Source organism: Notolepis coatsorum (assembly GCF_963971535.1).
Source record: "Notolepis coatsorum genome assembly, chromosome: 9".
NCBI lineage: Eukaryota > Metazoa > Chordata > Actinopteri > Aulopiformes > Paralepididae > Notolepis > Notolepis coatsorum.
In genome coordinates this window covers 151,487,817-151,507,600 of record NC_140173.1, presented here as the reverse complement: position 1 = coordinate 151,507,600, position 19,784 = coordinate 151,487,817, and the positions used below count along the sequence as shown (strand labels likewise).

Here is a 19,784-nt window from a genome sequence, read left to right as displayed (position 1 = left end):
CTCTACACCTAGCAACGCTCTACAGCTAGCAACGCTCTACAGCTAGTAACGCTCTACAGCTAGCAACGCTCTACACCTAGCAACGCTCTACACCTGGTAACGCTCTACAGCTAGCAACACGCTACACCTAGCAACGCTCTACACCTAGCAACGCTCTACAGCTAGTAACGCTCTACAGCTAGTAACGCTCTACACCTAGCAACGCTCTACAGCTAGTAACGCTCTACAGCTAGTAACGCTCTACAGCTAGCAACGCTCTACAGCTAGTAACGCTCTACAGCTAGCAACGCTCTACACCTAGCAATGCTCTACACCTGGTAACGCTCTACAGCTAGTAACGCTCTACAGCTAGCAACGCTCTACACCTGGTAACGCTCTACAGCTAGCAACGCTCTACACCTGGTAACGCTCTACAGCTAGCAACGCTCTACATCTAGCAACGCTCTACACCTAGCAATGCTCTACACCTAGCAATGCTCTACAGCTAGTAATGCTCTACAGCTAGTAACGCTCTACACCTAGCAACGCTCTACAGCTAGTAACGCTCTACAGCTAGTAACGCTCTACAGCTAGTAACGCTCTACACCTAGCAACGCTCTACACCTAGCAACGCGCTACACCTAGCAACGCTCTACAGCTAGCAACGCTCTACACCTAGCAACGCTCTACAGCTAGTAACGCTCTACACCTAGCAACACGCTACACCTAGCAACGCTCTACACCTAGCAACGCTCTACACCTAGCAACACGCTACACCTAGCAACGCTCTACACCTAGCAACGCTCTACAGCTAGTAACGCTCTACAGCTAGCAACGCTCTACAGCTAGTAACGCTCTACAGCTAGCAACGCTCTACAGCTAGTAACGCTCTACAGCTAGTAACGCTCTACACCTAGCAACGCTCTACACCTAGCAACGCTCTACAGCTAGCAACGCTCTACAGCTAGTAACGCTCTACACCTAGTAACGCTCTACAGCTAGTAACGCTCTACAGCTAGCAACGCTCTACAGCTAGCAACGCTCTACAGCTAGTAACGCTCTACACCTAGCAACACTCTACAGCTAGTAACGCTCTACAGCTAGCAACGCTCTACAGCTAGCAACGCTCTACAGCTAGCAACGCTCTACAGCTAGCAACGCTCTACAGCTAGCAACGCTCTACACCTAGCAACGCTCTACACCTAGCAACGCTCTACAGCTAGCAACGCTCTACAGCTAGTAACGCTCTACAGCTAGCAACGCTCTACACCTAGTAACGCTCTACAGCTAGCAACGCTCTACACCTAGCAACGCTCTACAGCTAGCAACGCTCTACAGCTAGCAACGCTCTACAGCTAGCAACGCTCTACAGCTAGCAACGCTCTACAGCTAGCAACGCTCTACACCTAGTAACGCTCTACAGCTAGCAACGCTCTACAGCTAGCAACGCTCTACAGCTAGTAACGCTCTACACCTAGCAACGCTCTACAGCTAGTAACGCTCTACAGCTAGTAACGCTCTACACCTAGCAACGCTCTACAGCTAGCAACGCTCTACAGCTAGTAACGCTCTACACCTAGCAACGCTCTACAGCTAGTAACGCTCTACAGCTAGTAACGCTCTACACCTAGCAACGCTCTACAGCTAGCAACGCTCTACAGCTAGTAACGCTCTACACCTAGCAACGCTCTACAGCTAGCAACGCTCTACAGCTAGCAACGCTCTACAGCTAGCAACGCTCTACACCTAGCAACGCTCTACAGCTAGTAACGCTCTACACCTAGCAACGCTCTACAGCTAGCAACGCTCTACAGCTAGTAACGCTCTACACCTAGCAACGCTCTACAGCTAGCAACGCTCTACAGCTAGCAACGCTCTACAGCTAGCAACGCTCTACACCTAGCAACGCTCTACAGCTAGCAACGCTCTACAGCTAGCAACGCTCTACAGCTAGCAACGCTCTACACCTAGCAACGCTCTACAGCTAGCAACGCTCTACAGCTAGCAACGCTCTACAGCTAGCAACGCTCTACACCTAGCAACGCTCTACACCTAGCAACGCTCTACAGCTAGCAACGCTCTACAGCTAGTAACGCTCTACACCTAGCAACGCTCTACAGCTAGCAACGCTCTACACCTAGCAACGCTCTACACCTAGCAACGCTCTACAGCTAGCAACGCTCTACAGCTAGCAACGCTCTACACCTAGCAACGCTCTACAGCTAGTAACGCTCTACACCTAGCAACGCTCTACAGCTAGTAACGCTCTACAGCTAGTAACGCTCTACAGCTAGTAACGCTCTACAGCTAGTAACGCTCTACAGCTAGTAACGCTCTACACCTAGCAACGCTCTACAGCTAGTAACGCTCTACACCTGGCAACGCTCTACTACACCTAGCAACGCTCTACAGCTAGCAACGCTCTACTACAGCTAGTAACGCTCTACTACACCTAGTAACGCTCTACAGCTAGTAACGCTCTACAGCTAGTAACGCTCTACAGCTAGTAACGCTCTACAGCTAGTAACGCTCTACAGCTAGTAACGCTCTACAGCTAGTAACGCTCTACACCTGGCAACGCTCTACTACAGCTAGTAACGCTCTACTACACCTAGTAACGCTCTACAGCTAGTAACGCTCTACAGCTAGTAACGCTCTACACCTAGCAACGCTCTACTACAGCTAGTAACGCTCTACAGCTAGTAACGCTCTACAGCTAGTAACGCTCTACAGCTAGTAACACTCTACAGCTAGTAACGCTCTACACCTAGCAACGCTCTACAGCTAGTAACGCTCTACAGCTAGTAACGCTCTACAGCTAGTAACGCTCTACAGCTAGTAACGCTCTACAGCTAGTAACGCTCTACACCTAGCAACGCTCTACAGCTAGTAACGCTCTACAGCTTGTAACGCTCTACAGCTAGTAACGCTCTACAGCTAGTAACGCTCTACTACAGCTAGTAACGCTCTACAGCTAGTAACGCTCTACAGCTAGCAACGCTCTACAGCTAGTAACGCTCTACAGCTTGTAACGCTCTACTACAGCTAGTAACACTGCAGGCCTTAATGCTCAATTTTGATTTATTGCTCAGGTCAGATTTTTGTTTGGCTGTTCACATTCTTTTTATTTTTTTTAAATGTGGCCAACATCAGATTCCAGTGCGCACTGGCCACCTGAACTGGCCGCGTGCGCAAATGAACAATAACCAATATGAATGTGTAAACATGGAGTCCCAGTTTATGGTTTAATTTATAAGTTGAATGCAGTGGAGGCCAACGAATTAAAACAAATCAGACCTGCATCTGATCTAACTGTATAGGACCACATTGTGAAAGTGGCCCCCACATCGGAATTGAAAAGATCACATTCCATGTGGATTTGTGCCGTTCAACAGTGGCGTGAAAGAATCAGATCCGAGTCACATTATGACCAAATAATAAATAAATACTTCGAAGCTTAGAAGCTTCGTTCGATGGGCATGGGATTCGAAGCTTCGAATTAAAATCGAATCTCGGCCCCGAAGCTTCGAATTCCAAAAAAGCATTCGAAGGTCAGCCCTAGACCAAACCATCTGATTTGGGCCATGGTTGCCTGCAGTGTGAAGGTAGCCTCTAGGAGTCCAGACACTAGCGTCTGGGTGTGGTAGGTTCTCACTCTGGGGCATGGGGTTAGGGTTAGGGTTAGGGTCAGGGGTCAGGGTAGGTTCTCACTCTGGGGCATGTCCTCAGCGCGGTACACTTTGAGGTTCAGGGTGATCCACCGCAGCGTGACGCCTGCCGGCACCAACAAGTTGCTCTCAATGTCATCCTGCTCCTCGTTCTTCTCCCTTTTCTCAGTCTGCCATGCAGGAGAGGAGGCAAGAGGAGAGGAGAGGAGAGGAGAGGAGAGGAGAGGAGAGGAGAGGAGAGGAGAGGAGAGGAGAGGAGAAGATGAGGAGAGGAGAGAGGAGAGGAGGCAAGAGGAGAGGAGAGGAGAGAGGAGAGGAGAGGAGAGGAGAGGAGAGGAGAGGAGAGGAGAGGAGAGGAGAGGAGAGGAGAGGAGAGAGGAGAGGAGAGGAGAGGAGAGGAGAGGAGAGAAGGTGAGAGGAAAGGAGAGGAGAGGAGAGGGGAGAGGAGAGGAGAGGAGGAGGAGAGGAGAGGAGAGGAGAAGAGAGGAGAGGAGAGGAGAGGAGAGGAGAGGAGAGGAGAGGAGGAGAGAGCAGAGGAGAGGAGAGGAGAGGAGAGGAGAGGAGAGGAGAGGAGAGGAGAGGAGGGGAGGAGAGGAGAGGAGAGGAGAGGAGAGGAGAGGAGAGGAGGAGAGGAGAGGAGAGGAGAGAGGAGAGGAGAGGAGAGGAGAGGAGAGGAGAGGAGAGGAGAGGAGAGGAGAGGAGAGAAGGAGAGAGGAGAGGAGAGGAGAGGAGAGGAGAGGAGAGGAGAGGAGAGGAGGCAAGAGGAAAGGAGAGAAGGAGAGAGGAGAGGAGAGGAGAGGAGAGGAGAGGAGAGGAGAGGAGAGGAGAGGAGAGGAGGAGAGAGGAGAGAAGAGGAGAGGAGAGGAGAGGAGGAGAGGAGCGGAGAGGAGAGGAGAGGAGTAAAGGTGAGAGGAGAGGAGAGGAGGCAAGAGGAGAGGAGAGGATAGGAAAGGAGAGGAGAGGTGAGGAGAGGAGAGAAGGTGAGAGGAGAGGAGAGGAGAGGAGAGGAGAGGAGAGGAGGCAAGAGGAGAGGAGAGGATAGGAGAGGAGAGGAGAGGAGAGGTGAGGAGAGGAGAGAAGGTGAGAGGAGAGGAGAGGAGAGGAGAGAAGGTGAGAGTAGAGGAGAGGAGAGGAGGAGAGAGGAGAGGAGAGAGGAGAGAAGGTGAGAGGAGAGGAGAGGAGAGAGGAGAGGAGGAGAGATGAGAGGAGAGGAGAGGAGAGGAGAGGAGAGAGGAGGCGAGAAAGGAGAGAGGAGAGGAGAGAGGAGAGGAGAGGAGGAGAGAGGAGAGGAGAGGAGAGAAGGTGAGAGGAGAGGAGAGGAGAGAGGAGGCGAGAGAGGAGAGGAGAGGAGAGGAGAGGAGAGGAGAGGAGAGGAGAGGAGAGGAGAGGAGAGGAGAAGAGAAGAGAAGAGAGGAGAGGAGAGGAGAGGAGAGGAGAGGAGAGGAGAGAGGAGAGGAGAGGAGGCAAGAGGAGAGAAGATGAGAGGAGAGGAGAGAGGAGAGGAGGCAAGAGGAGAGGAGAGGAGAGGAGAGGAGAGGAGATGAGAGGAGAGGAGAGGAGAGGAGAGGAGAGGAGAGGAGAGGAGAGGAGAGGAGAGGAGAGGAGAGGAGAGGAGAGGAGAGGAGAGGAGAGGAGAGGAGAGGAGAGGAGAGGAGAGGAGAGGAGAGGAGAGGAGGAGTTGTTACATCATGGTATTTTTTAATACTGATATGTACTAAAGAGAATTGAAGTGGCGCTGTTTGCTGTGAGTCATACCGGTGGCTCCTCCCCCGTCCCCACGACGACCATGCTGACTTTGAGGTATCCCTTGGCCACAGACGTGGAGTCATCGGGGTCACTCAGGAGGAGCCATTTCCTCATGACAGCATGGGCTGGGTGTGAAGGGAAGAACATGCAAACATATTCACGCATGTGACAGAGCAGTATGCAAAGGGTTACATCCAGGTACCCAAAATAAGACTAGGTAAGCCTAGTTAAGCCAGACCCGGCCACACACATTCAACAACATACAACAGTTAGTCAGTCTGTCAGTCAGTCAGTCAGCCAGTCAGTCAGTCAGTCAGTCAGTCAGTCAGTCAGTCAGTCAGTCAGTCAGTCAGTCAGTCAGTCAGTCAGTCAGTCAGTCAGCTAGTCAGTCAGTCAGTCAGTCAGTCAGTCAGTCAGTCAGTCAGTCAGTCAGTCAGTCAGTCAGTCAGTCAGTCAGTCAGTCAGTCAGTCAGTCAGTCAGTCAGTCAGTCAGTCAGTCAGTCATTCAGTCAGTCAGTCAGTCAGTCAGTCTGTCAGTCTGTCAGTCAATCAGTCAGTCAGTCAATCAGTTAGGGATTTTTTCGATTGCCCTCCAATATTGTAGGTATCAGATCTGCTCGGAACTGGACAGTTTTTTAGTTGAGTTGCATACTGTAGCAACATCATAGACTTTTACCACGACGCACCAAAGATTATTGGCTGCTCGTGGGTTCACGGCAATAGCATCAAATCTGTCATGGAGTTAATAATAATAATAATAATAATAATACAGTTTTTCTCAATTGCTTTGGTGCATTTCTCTGATCAGAATTAAAGTTCTCATAACTGTTAGTGCATTTCTCAAAACAATTAGTACAAACTGCAAAACCTAGGTGATAACCTGCAGAAGCGTGTCACTTGCTCAAAATGGATAATTCATTCCTCAAAAGCAAGTATTCATGTCAATGAAAGTGTCACTGTCATCAAAATGAAAAGTCCTGACACCATTGTTTATGAACAAGATAGTCAAATGGCTTTGCCATGTTTTCGTTATGACAGTTCACTCTGTAAGTGTTTTATAATGCAAAAAAAGTCAGATCTTGGTGACACTTTCTGAAAATGCTCAAGACAGCACTATACACTATTTGCACAGCCATTTGAAATCTACAGTTACACATTACTGTACACACTGTACACATTGTAATATTCCCTCCTTGTTGGTCTGGGACATCAATGGTTGCTCTCTGTCCAATGGGATTTATTCCACGCGGTCTACCTTTTGCCAGATTGAAACCCGCCTCATCAACGTATAATGTGTGCAGCGGTTCCCTGGTACACGCTTTATCCCAGAAGAGAGAGATAAAAACTATAAACTTTTCCTGTGTAACATAATGCATTTTGGACAACATATTGTACAGTATGAACTGTCATGTAAGTGTACCGCATGGCACTACACAAAGTAACCAGTTTACAGCACTGAACATTAGAGTATGCATATAACACATAAATGTTTTACTTGTGCATTGATTGATTGATTGATTGAAAACTTTATTAACAGATTGCAGAATGGGTACAATACAGTACAGCTCAATACACACAATTGTTAAGGGGATGCAGACCAGAGAAAGACTTTCGTCTTGTTTACATCAGGGTCCCCCATTTTCAATTCATCAGGACATATATGACATACATGACATACAGATAGTCAGTACTGCTACATCTATACATTTATGACATACCAGATTTGCAAATACAGTACTGTTTGTGATATAGAAGGAGTCAAGAAAAGGGAGTATATACATTTGACGTAGAAACTGTACATTGGAGGAGGTTGGGTGGGGGGGGTTGGGTACATTGGGATATTGACAACCATACTGGGTAATTTACATTGGAGGTGGTTGGGGGGGGGGGGGGCACACTGTATAAACAAGTAAAACTGTACATTGAGGGGGGGGGGGGGGGGGACACTGTACAAACAAACAAAATTGTACATTGAACTATTGACAAAACCATACTAGGTAAATGACTGTACATTGGAGGGGGTTGGGTTAGGATATTTACAGGGGCCAGTGTTGAATTGCAGTCTCCCGTAGGTGTCCCTTGAGAGAGGTTTTGAAAGTGGGTAGTGATCCACATTCCTTTACAGCTTTGGGTAGGGCGTTCCACATTGATGTGGCATAATTGCGAAACGTGTTTAGTCCCTTATTTGAGCCGAATCTGGGTTTAACATGATTTGTGGAGCTCCCTCTGGTGTTGTGATCGTGGTATTCACTGACCTTTGGGAAGTATTTTGACATGTACATGGGTACCTTGGTCGTGTAGTGTATCTTGTAGACCAGGCCCATTGCAAGTTGTTGTACTCTGTCGTCTACTCTAAGCCATCCTAGGTTGTCAAAGTGGGCAGGGGTGAGGTGGGTTCTAGGAGTAAGGTCAAGCAGTAGTCTGACCAGTTTGTTTTGAGATGTTTGTAATTTTGTTTTTAGCGCCTTTGAGGTGCTTTGGTACCATGAGGTGCAAGCATAGTCGTAGTACCCCTGAATGAGTGCTCCTGCCAGAGTCTTCAGGGTGTTCTTGTTTACCAGAGAGGAGATCCGGTACAAGAATCGAGTTCGTTGGTTGACTTTTTTTATTACATTGGATGCCATTTTGTCACAGGAGAGATTAGCCTCTAGGATGGAACCCAGGTAGGTAATTTCATCTTTCCTTGTGACAATATTGTCACCCACTGTAACTGAGAAGCCGTCGGTCTTGCTGAGTTTGTTATTTGAACCGAAGAGAATGGACTCTGTTTTGCCCATGTGTAATGATAGTTTGTTATCAGCGAGCCATATGCAGATTCTGCCTAGTTCCGAGCTGAGGGTTTTTTCAACCTGTAACTTGTTCTTGTCAGAGACCAGCAGGGCTGAGTCGTCCGCAAACAGGAACAAGTTGCAGTCACAAGCTGACGACATGTCATTTGCATAAATTAGGAACAGTAGCGGTCCTAGTATGCTTCCTTGTGGAACACCACAGCTCACTGTGAGGGGGGGGGATAGGGTACCGTTTACCTCCACCATCTGTTCCCTCCCCTCAAGGTAGGATTGCATCCAGCTCACTGATAGACTATCAAAACCAATTGCTTTTAGCTTGTCAATCAGAATGGAGTGATTGACCGTGTCAAAGGCCTTTTGTAGGTCCAGCATGACCATGCCGCAGTATTTGCCTGCGTCCACCTCTTGTTTGATGTGGTCATTCAAATAGAGAAGGCATGTGTCAGTGGAGTGGGATGTTCTGAAGCCAGATTGGAATTCGTAGATTAGATTTTTTTCCGCTAGGTACTTTTCGACCTGTTCGTAGACTATTTTTTCCATGACTTTCGAGATGGAGGTGAGAATAGAAACAGGGCGGTAGTTGCCTGGGTCTAATTTGCTGCCCTTTTTGTGCAGAGGGGTCACCCTCGCAATTTTGAAGTCCTTGGGGATGTGTCCCTGTTTTATGGAGAGGTTTATTATGTGTGTGATGATTGGGGTGATGGCGGCTGCTGAGTCTCTGAGGAATTTGGAGGGGATGTTGTCATGGCCAGTGGCCTTGTTAGGTTGGAGGGCGCTCAGTTTATTGAGTACCTCATCTGTTGTTACCATTTCCAGCTTGAAGTCGTCCTTGCGGACCCCTAGGTTTTTGTAGTAAGCTACTATGTGTTCTACCCCATAAAGCCCTGAGTGGGAGGGTAGTTTGTTTACCAGTGTTGTGGCTATGTTTGTGAAGAAAATGTTTAAGTAATTGGCTACATCCAGCTTGTCTGTGATGAGCGTGTTGTCCGTTTTTATGTTTATGTTTGAGAATCTGGTTTTAAGTTTTTTACTGCATCCTAGTTGATTATTGAGTAATTTCCAAAGTTCACGTGGTTTGTTTTTGTTTTCCTCAGTTTTGTCATTGATGAAATTCTTTTTTGCAGTTTTGATCATGGAGTTTACGTCGTTTCTTAGTCTGTTTCTTTCTAGTTTGAGTTCAGTCACGTGGGCTTGGAGTTCACTGCTCGTGCTTTTAGTAAGCTTTGACTGACTTTTACGAAACTCAGAGCATTTTTTGTCTCTGGTTTTCATAGCGGCCAGTATTTCGGAGTGCATCCACGGCTCAGCGCGATTTTTTACCCTGGTGGTTCTTAGGGGGGCCATGTCGTTTAGTATTGCTGAGAATTTGGTTTTGAAACCAAGCCATGTTTCTTCAACCAGTGTACCATTGAGTTCATCTGACCATACTGGTGGCGGATCTCCTTCACTCTGTTCCAGTCAAATGGCTACTCATTTGTCAATTGTACTACAATTGTTTCATGCACATTTAATTCCCACTGAGCACTCTGTCAATTGTAGCGATTGAAACGGATTCAATATTCCCAAAGATATTGTCATCCTCTATAACAGTGCTTTGTATCTCTGTCAACCTTATGGCATTGTTTGCAATCACCATTGCACAAATGGCTTCCTCTTGTTGCGGAGTAAAAAGGGGCCCTCTTCCACCTCTGCGAGGTTGTCTTGCAATCATATGTGGTGCAGAGTAAAATTACAGTAATGTACAGCAAACATGAGATATACTGCTTTACAGTAACCCATATTACTGTAGTGTACAATAACATTGCTTCCCACTTGTAAAATAATGCAGTACAGTACCATACTGTAAATATGGCAAATATTTACTGTAACACTACTGTACACTACAATACAGTAAATCTGTGCTGCAGTAAAGCTGTCTAAATGTAAAATGTAAAAAGTGACAAGTTCTTGTCCCACTGCAAGCTTCATGTATGACACAATGGCAGTAGTGCAGTGCAGATTGTTTAGTGCTGAATTACTGTCCAATATACACACCTGCTCTCCCGACGAAATGTTTGAATACAGTAATTTAATTTACAGTGGTTCTCTCAACATTTGGCTGCACCCTTTGACCAGCCTCAGCCATTGTGAGGCCGTGATTGATAGATTTAGACAACTAGTTCAACATTTTTGTATGTAATGACTCAATCAATGAAATGAGGACTATTAGTTTTATAGGGAATGACTATTCAGCAGTCATAAGTATAGTTCATTTTGACTGACATGACATAAGCAAATGATAATGTTATAAAACCGGAGAGAATTGTATGAAAGCAATTGATGCATGTCCAAAAGCATTTGCAATTTGTTCGGAGGAATGAGAAACTGCTACTATGATGTGCACAAATGACAAAATGTTGTGGAGATTGAACTAACAGTTATGAGAACTTTAATTCTGATCAGAGAAATGCACCAAAGCAATTGAGAAAAACTGTAATAATAATAATAATAATAATAATAATAATAATAATAATAATAATAATAATAATATTATTATTATTAATAATAATAATAATAATAATAATAATAATAATAATTCATTACATTTATATAGCGCTTTTCTCAGACTCAAATCGCTCCCCACAATGTAGGGTGGAAATGGCCTCCTTCACCACCACTGGTAGCACCCAACCTTGGGCCACGCAAGCTCAACCACCAGAGACTCGGGCTGAACTCAAACGTTTTAAATTTTTAATAAAAAAAATAAATGTATTTTTTCATTTAACTTTTTTTATATATATTTTTGTATGTGTCTATTCATTCTGTTTAAACCAATGGGGTTTTTCTTCACAATTGCAGATAAAGATTAGACTACACTAATATTATAGTATTAAAAGTTATATTCATTAAAGAAAATGTATTAAAAAAAAAAACTAATTTAATCAGATTAATAACTTTATTCAAATTGAGGATTTAGTTTGAGGATATTTATTAAAAAAAAATAAAAATTTGAAGAAAACATTTTTGAATTTTATTTCTTTTAATTAAAAACGAAGGTTCGAACGTCCGTTTGAAAAACCCTGACGAAGTTCGAAGCCCAAAAAACAGGTCCCGCACTACACAACGGCTGACCGGCTCAGGAGACAGTTAGCCGGGGGGGGGGGGGGGGGGGGGAGCTCCAGTAGCTCACCGCGTATCTCGGCGCTATTTTGGCGTCGGGGACAACCGTGCGCGTCACGGATCTGGGGTACATGAGTTCGACTCCCGGACTCGCCGTATTTTCTCAGAGTGTCTTTCCCCCGATCTATACCCCATTCAACCTGTTTCTGTCGGTCATGCTTGACCAGAAAAAAGCGATAAACGCTAAAAAGAACCAGCTGACTGGTCAAAGTTTAAAAAAAAAAAGAGAAGTACGACGGGGCTCTATGGAGAAACCACGACACTCCCCCTGAGTAAAGGTTGTTTTCAAACGAAAACCTTTTACATAATCGTCGCTGGCGGAAGAAAACCTTGTAACTCCCAAAAACCCAACTTTTCCGGGGATGAAAAAAAACGAACACAGATTTGAGGGCGAATAGAGTGTTACTACGAGGTTTAGACAGATGATCGGTGCTGCTTTCCCATTGTTTAAACTTTGTAAAACCACACACATTATATGGAGGATGATCTACTGAGTTGATTTATACAAACATTTAAAAGAATTAGTTACAAGGTTTTCTTCCGCCAGAGACGATATCTAGCTTTGTTCCCATGTGCAAAGAGTGCGTTTGGACAGTCGGCCTTCTCTGTTACAGTAACGGGGCAAACGTATGGAACTCTCTGCCTACTGGCTTAAAACTGGAGTCCAATGCCAACGTCTTCAGCAGAGGACTCAAAAGTATGGCTGAAATCAAAGCAGCAGTGCTCATTATGTAGACGCGGACTGGTGTTGTTGTTTTGATCACGGACTCTTGCTCTGGCTATTTGTTGTTCTGATTTGTTTTTGATTTTAATTCTGTATTTTACTGTTCATTTTATTACATCTTTTAGAAAAGCCTCAATGGACTAGTGTTGAAAACTATAGCACTTGTGCTATAAACACGCAAAACAACGCATTTTAAATGAATGTTTTCATTCATTCATTCATTCATTCATTCATTCATGGATTGATTGTTTAGAGATCGCTAGCGTGGCCAACAAATGCAAATGTATTGTAGTCCGCCGCCGTTGTTCTGACCACGATCGATGCACACCGAGTCTGACCAGGTGGACGGCGAACAGGTCTATTCTCCAGATGGTACAAGTGGACTGTTGTCGATCACTCCTGATTCACTGAGTCCTGAGGTTCTGTTGTTTTTATTAGTATGTTGTATACAGTACTTGGGATTCCTCGTGACTCTGTTGGTACGAGTCACCCGGTGCCTGTGGCGCTCCGGAGGGATGTAGTGAAAGTTATGAATGTATGAACTATGGTTCTATGAATCCTGGATGACCCCCAAACCACCCCTGAGCCGACCCCGACCCCGACCCCTGAGGCAGTCCGAGCAGATCTGGAACCAGCGGCAATAAGACACAGAGTAGATATGTTGTTATGGGGGAATGACTAACCGGGTTCATCGTAGATATAGCTCACATCCAGCTGGGTAAACAAAGAGAATAATATGATTAATAAAGATACATTGAACAATGTAGGCCGCCTGCGGCTTCATCACAGTACGTGTATAAAGAATCCATTTAGACAGTATCTCTCAATGAAGGAATAACTTAATGTTGGGTTCTATATCAGGATGTTGCAGAGTTTATAAAACCTTGATTGATTGGCAAATCGAGTCGTGCACGTGATTTAATTGATGTGTCATCCTTGCGTTAGATTTAGATTTACATTTAGTCATTTAGCTGAAACGCTTTTATCCAAAGCGACTTACAAGTTCTGTACGACAAGTCATCAGGAAGGGCACGACTCTATCAGCTGAGTAACAATGTTCATCAAAGTGTTGCGTGTTACAGTGTAGGTTAGTTTATTAGGACAAGTGCATGACAGTAAGGTTAGTTAGGGTTAGATATATATATATATTTTTTGGGGTTTTTGCCTCGTCTTGTTGTCTCGTTGTTATGATTTTCACACGCGTGTGATTTTATATGTTTAAAAAGAATTTGCTCATGTACACTCGACGTGTGGGAAACCTCTGTGGCCTTTTCGAGTTGAAATAGAGGTTTGAAATTAAATGTTTCCAATTAGGGATGTCCCGATCACATTTTTTTGCTCCCGATCCGATCCCGATCATGTGATGTTGAGTATCTACCGATACCGATATTTCCCGATCCGATCAAAAAAATTAAAAATAAATAAAGTAAATCCTTTTTTTTATTAATTTTTTTATCCCAATTTCTCACATTACATTCACCCTGAATGTTGACGTTATCCAGGTGAAAAGTTTACTTCATTCAAGCGAGGCATTGCAATCCTTGACATAAATCATTTGATGTATAATTAAATCAAAGGAAATGCGTTTGGGTCTGAGAGTGTGGCTGGTCTGCCGTTCTGCAGCTGGATACTATTGGTTTGTTTTGGCAAAATTCTTCTGCTCTGTGTGACAATAAATAAATGAATGATGATATGCTATTTAAAACCAAAACTAAGGCGTCAGTATGAGTTTAAGACGTGAACATGGTCATGTTTGTTGAAAAAATAATTTAAAACATTTTTTTTTATTTTTTTTTTTATCCCGATCTTCGGAAAATCACGTGATCGGATCGGGACATCCCTATTTCCAAATGAATCAATCGTTACGTCACATAATGGAATGAATCAGTAGGTCATATGCAGTATAATGTTTCCGATGGTATGAATCACTACAGTCACATGTAACCGGTGGAAACAAATGCTCCATTCTTTACCTTGAACTCCCCCATCAGACTGTCTGCTCGGAGGGAACGGGAGTCGTAGACCTGTACAGCGAGAGGAACCAGACATGGAGCAGATTCAAACAGTACAGCTCTCTCCAGTCAACAGATGCTATGGGGAATGTAGTGGGTTTAAAGCAGTGGGCTATTTTTACAACATGTACATTAAGGGTTTATGATCAATTATACAGTATACTTTCTGGAAGAGCAAGTCCTTTAACCTTCTGTAGTGTGGTAGTGAAAGGGTTAACCCTTTGTAGTGTGGTAGTGTGGTAGTGAAATGGTTCTGTATCGTTAGTGGCTTAGCTTGGCATCGCCTTCTGCACTATCTCGCGTACGTGCACGCGTACTGAATAAACCACAAATGTACCTCTAATACCAGTATTAGTCTGACCACACCCCTCATCAGCTTACCTTCATAAGCAGGTGTGTGGTCACCTGCTCTCCTCCTTCTCGCTTTCACCACAAGGAAGAGGTGCCTCGGTAGATCCCCACACTTGACACCATGATGGAAGAAATTGGATTAGGAACAGCTTGGGAAACAAGGATACGTTGACATCATATCTTTATTTTCTCTCTCACTATTTTCGAGAAAATACGGCGATATTGTCTTCGTACTGGAGTGTCTAGAAGATGATGATCATTCTACAAACCCTCCACCGGTTTTCGTATTGGGAGCACGCCGCTGCATGCTTCTCAACTGCAGTTCCTTGCTGTGTTTGTTGGGGTGAAACCTGTCAGGCCACAGCTGAACTGTCGGACATGCCGCTGTTGTGAGGAGCGGTGCGTTCCAGGTTGGGTGAGTAGTGTTTGCTGGCGGGCTCCACTTGTCTGTTAGTGCTATGGGGGCTACTAGACAAAGTTTATGGAAACCGGCCCCAGGCTAGGGTCCTTTGTTTAGCCGTCTAGGCGACAGAAGGCCTTGGTCTGGCGACCATTATAGTTTTAACTAGTGGGCCGCGACCATTGACACTGGTGATCCCTGTGTGTTCTGGACGAGTGGATTCTCTCTGTCACCGTGTTAAGACCCCATCTTTCATATCCAAATGAGAGTATTCCTTCACGAGGGGATATGTGCATGTAATGTGCGATAGCGGCAGATTCATGTTCAAAGTCAGCTATACAGGCCAGTTGGTACTGTGCTGATTCCGCCGGACGTGTTATTGTCACCGTTGTGAAGCGGTGTTGACGTCTTGTTTTCTCTTTTCTCTTAAAAAGTGAGGAGGGTTCAGAACGGCGGCCTGTCTGGGTGAGTGTTATGTCATTGTTTACATGTTCATAGCTTACGGTTAGCCGGTCGGTGGCCTGGCGCGGGGTAGCTTAGGCTTCTCGCGCGCCGCCGGGAGCTCGCTCCTGATCGCGTGCGTCGTAGATCGGCGTCTCGCGAGCGGAAGCGATAGCACCCGAACGGTTGGAGCAGCCGTTAGCTTGATGCTATTCTGTTGAACGTGCTTTGATTTTTAACATGTTTTACACTCTTGACCACGACGTCATCTTTGACAGGGGATGTTCGTCAACCCTGCCTGAGCCTAGACGGGGATTGCGTCAACAAAGAGGGCTGTGTTCTACGGTGGCTTATGACTGCACTTCGCTGATCTGCGTTCCGGGCAGGTACGGGGTTGGCCAGACCCTCATAACACGTCTTCTGGTTTTACCTTGCTAAATGTATTGTGAATGACGGTGTTTTTTCCCAAAACGTGTGTTGTTGCAATGCATTTGAGATACGTTGCGGGTTGTGTGTGAGCTGTTTTTGTCACTGGCAGTAGCTTCTCTGTGCAGGTCGTGATGTATTGATCTGGTTGTTGTGTGAGAAACATCATGGTGTTTATGTGTACCGTGTACTCACTACTAAGGCAACTAACCTATGAAGCTATGCTTGGTGACGAGTGAGTAAAAGAATGTTCTTTCTCAGACTGTAATGACAATGGACAGTGAGTTCACACATTAACAGGTTTTCCTGTTTTAACTGGCCGTATTGAGGGTAAAGTAGGAGGATTGTGTTTTTCTTGACTTTATCACCTCCTATCAGACATGTTGTGCATTAATTGTGTCTTTTGTGTGGTAGGGATACGATGTAACTCTCAGCTTGATTGCTGAGGTTGTGCTAAATCTGCTGGAGAAACTTATTTCCTAAAGGGAAATTGGTTTGGTTGCTGTCATGTGTGTTTAGCAAGGCCTGTGGTCGATACTAATCAAGAATGATGTATTCTCTCATTGTGATGATGATGGGTTGTGTGTGTCATGTGACCTACAACTGGGTTGTACTGACCACAGAAGCACATGTGTATGTTGGACCGGGGTTCTTAGAGCCCTCTCTATTCTGTGTTTTTCCTTAGTAAAAATCAGATAGCAGGTTAGCTCGTGCGCTGTGTGGAGCTGTGAAACGCTTCATAGGGTTGACTATGACTGTGTCATATTCTCTTTTTGTCGTTACGTCGTATCATGGGTGTGGGGTCGTAAAGGGGTGAACTGGTAACCTTTCCTCTCCCCGTTGTTCTGTCGGTCAGGGGTACACCCCCTGTCCTTCAAGGTTCCCGTCACGTGGCGGTTCGGCACGTTACGGGGGGGGGGGGGGGGGGGGGGGAGGGAGTTCCTGGTCCCACGGCCTGGTATATTGGGCGTGTGCACCGCAGGAATTCCCCCGCCATAGAGTACGTCACCGTGCGCGTCTCTGTTGGTAGGACTTCCGTGTGCTGTTCAGGTCCATGTGATGGATCTGTTTTCAGGGGGGGTGGTCAGGGCTCCTCCTCACCAAGCGCCTACTCAGGCCTTCTGTGAGTTCGGACTCCTTCTTCCATGTGATCCATGTGAGGAAGCCTCCATCAGAGTACAGAGCCTTCCTCCTCAGATTGTCAAAGTGAGTGGACCCTCTAGAAGGGTCCTTTTCTATTGTATGTATATTCGATTCAATTCGTTTATTGAGTGTGTATGGGTTCGGTGCCTCTTCCCCGGAGGCCCTAAAACCAGTTTTTTACATGGCTCAAGGTGCAATATATTCTTTTCAATCTGTACAGCTCGCGTGGGAAGTCTCTCTGGGGATCCCCGTCTCTTTCCTATGGGAGGGTGGTGGGATGTAAAAATGTGAACATTTTTTACCCCGGCTGTGTAGACTGGGATACATACTGTTGATGCTTCCTTCTTTCTATTCCAGAAGTGTTGGAGTTAGGGAGTGTCACACCCCTCTTGTCGTTCCCCTGGGCGCCTTGGGGATTCAATGGCAGGTCTAAATAGCCTGTTCATTGATGGGGGTGTGTCCCGACGCACGTATAGTGCTAGCTCGCTGTAAACAGGCGATTGACTGGCACGCCTTAGTTGCTTGTGGTTGAAACAGCGTTTTTATAAAGCAACTGAGATGGGGGTTTTTCCTCTTCCGGCGACCACATCCCATGACCTGGGTGGGTTGTCGACGGATCCTCGTTCATGTCTGGGGGATGATGACGGGATGGATCTGAACATATGTAGTGGGGTCTCACGCCCTTGGGGTGGGCCACCAGGCGCGGTTCGTCCCGACGTCTGGGTGGCGCCTTCTTTTCATGTTAAGATCAACACGCATATCTGCCCTTTTCCTGGGGCATGTCGGCGTGGTTAGGGCACGGGACTGGTTCTGGTCACGCTGGTCCAGATCAGTTGAACCCGTTGTCCGCCGGGGATGCAGATCTGCTGTTCTGGTACCCTGAGGGACTTGGGCTTTTTTCAGGGGGAAAAATGCCAGGTCGGTCTGGGTGTCACAGGGTTAAGCGCTATGGAGACCCTGGTTGGGTATGTTTTTACTCAGCACTGTCGTCATGGCTTACAGCCATGCCATTCTGTACGCGCTCGATCTCGTCGGATCTCGGCCGCTACACAGGTTGGTCCTGGTTAGTACTTGGTTGGGAGACCGCCGGGGAATACCAGGTACGGTGTGCTTAGGGGCTGGTTCTCCATTGTTTTTCGCTCCTCTCTCACGCATGGCGAAGAGGGGCCTGTGGGGGTGGTTTTTTGACCTCCTCTGGTGACCCTGTGCTTCCCGTACCGCCAGGCCCGGTCCGAAGTGATGTTTGCGACCCGTAGGCCTGGGTTAACCCTTTTTGGAAACTGAAACACTTGTACTGCGGTATAGCCGGTGTATACCCGCAGGTGTGTTTTGGAGTTTTTTCTTGAGGGGTTATAGGAACAACCACCGCATTGGGTAACACCGAGGTGGTTGATTCCCTGGTGTGTTGGAGCAGTGTCAACTCCCGGGTTCACCGGTTGAGGGTGCCCCTGCACGTTCATGACGTCTGCCAATCGTGTCAGCCTTCTCTGCCTCGACCCCTCTGGGTGGGGGTTGTTAAATGGAGGCTTGGTCATGCAACACCGCCAGCTTACGCTCCTTCCGCCGGGGCGGCTGTGTTCAGCTGTCCCCTCTGGCGCCTGTCTCGTCCGCAGTCTCCAGGCTAGGGTTAACAGCCTGTTTCCTGGTTTTTCCCCGGTGCGCTGCCTGCTTCCGTTGGTTAACCTTTTTTGTGTGCTTACGGCCATGCTGACTGCCTATTCTGCAGGGTCAGTGTGCCAGGCGGTGTACTATTGGGGGGACGGGGCCCGCTCGGCTTACTGGCCTGGTTGGTTCCGCCTGGGAATACCAGGTGCAGTAACTGAGGGGCCTTTGTCCGAATACGCTGGCGATGTGGGGGGCGGGGCACTACGTGCCCACCTGGTGGGGTCTTGATGCTGGCATCATGGACTTCTCCGGGCCCCCATTCCAGGGAGTCCAGTCCTTTTGGTGGGTCTGGGTCTTCCTTCGTGCTCCGCTGCTACGGCCTTGCCACGGGGTTGGGTTTGCCCTTGACCCCGTGATTCTGGGGGCAGTAACGAGGTTGTTCCTCCGTTCGTTCCCGGGTGGCATGCGGGTTGTGCGTGTGTGTAGTCGTGGGTCAAGCCACGGTCTGCTCACCCTGTGCGTTGAGTTGCTTGAGTGCCTCTTCGCACGGTCGGGTCCGTCGCCCTCCCGTGACGTCCCTAATAGGGGGGCTACCCTCCATTAGGGGGGGTCGGGGGGGCTCGGCCCTCCCTGTTCTGATGGTTTTGGGGGGCTGTCAGCGGGGTGTATTTGTCAGCCAAGTGGCTCCGCTTGGCCTCCCTTGTGCAGAAGGCGATGCCAAGCTAAGCCACTAACGATACAGAACGTTAGGTTATGACTATAACCAAGTTCTGTTAGTTAGGGGCGATGCTTGGCATCGGACGCCGCTGCAGCCCTTGTCCTCACCTTGTGGTGAAAGCTTGGGAAGGAGGAGAGCAGGTGACCACACACCTGCTTATGAAGGTAAGCTGATGAGGGGTGTGGTCAGACTAATACTGGTATTAGAGGTACATTTGTGGTTTATTCAGTACGCGTGCACGTACGCGAGATAGTGCAGAAGGCGATGCCAAGCATCGCCCCTAACTAACAGAACTTGGTTATAGTCATAACCTAACGTTAGTGTTAGTGTGGATAGTGTGGTCACTATGAGTTGAAAATGGGGGACCCTGATGTAAACAAGACAAACGTCTTTCTCTGGTCTGCATCCCCTTAACAATTGTGTGTATTGAGCCGTACTGTATTGTACCCATTCTGCAATCTGTTAAATAAAGTTTTCATTCATTCATGGTAGTGAAAGGTTTAACCCGTTGTAGTGTGGTAGTGAAAGGGTTAACCTTCTGTAGTGTGGTAGTGAAAGGGTTAACCTTATGTAGTGTGGTAGTGAAAGGTTAACGTTCTGTAGTGTGGTAGTGAAAGGTTAAC

At 46.9% G+C, this 19,784-nt stretch overlaps 1 protein-coding gene across 1 annotated transcript in view; it reads right to left on the bottom strand.

The window, feature by feature from the left end:
• Window positions 1–3,673: 3,673 nt before the first annotated feature.
• LOC311234824 (myoferlin-like) overlaps window positions 3,674–19,784 on the bottom strand; it is a gene marked incomplete at both ends in the record, with an annotated part of 36,272 nt that continues 20,161 nt past the window's right edge. Inside the window, 4 exons of the mRNA XM_084322068.1 lie at window positions 3,674–3,817; window positions 5,403–5,518; window positions 12,749–12,779; window positions 14,039–14,089. Coding sequence (XP_084178194.1) covers window positions 3,674–3,817; window positions 5,403–5,518; window positions 12,749–12,779; window positions 14,039–14,089 — 342 coding nt within the window. The remainder of the gene's footprint in view (window positions 3,818–5,402; window positions 5,519–12,748; window positions 12,780–14,038; window positions 14,090–19,784) is intronic.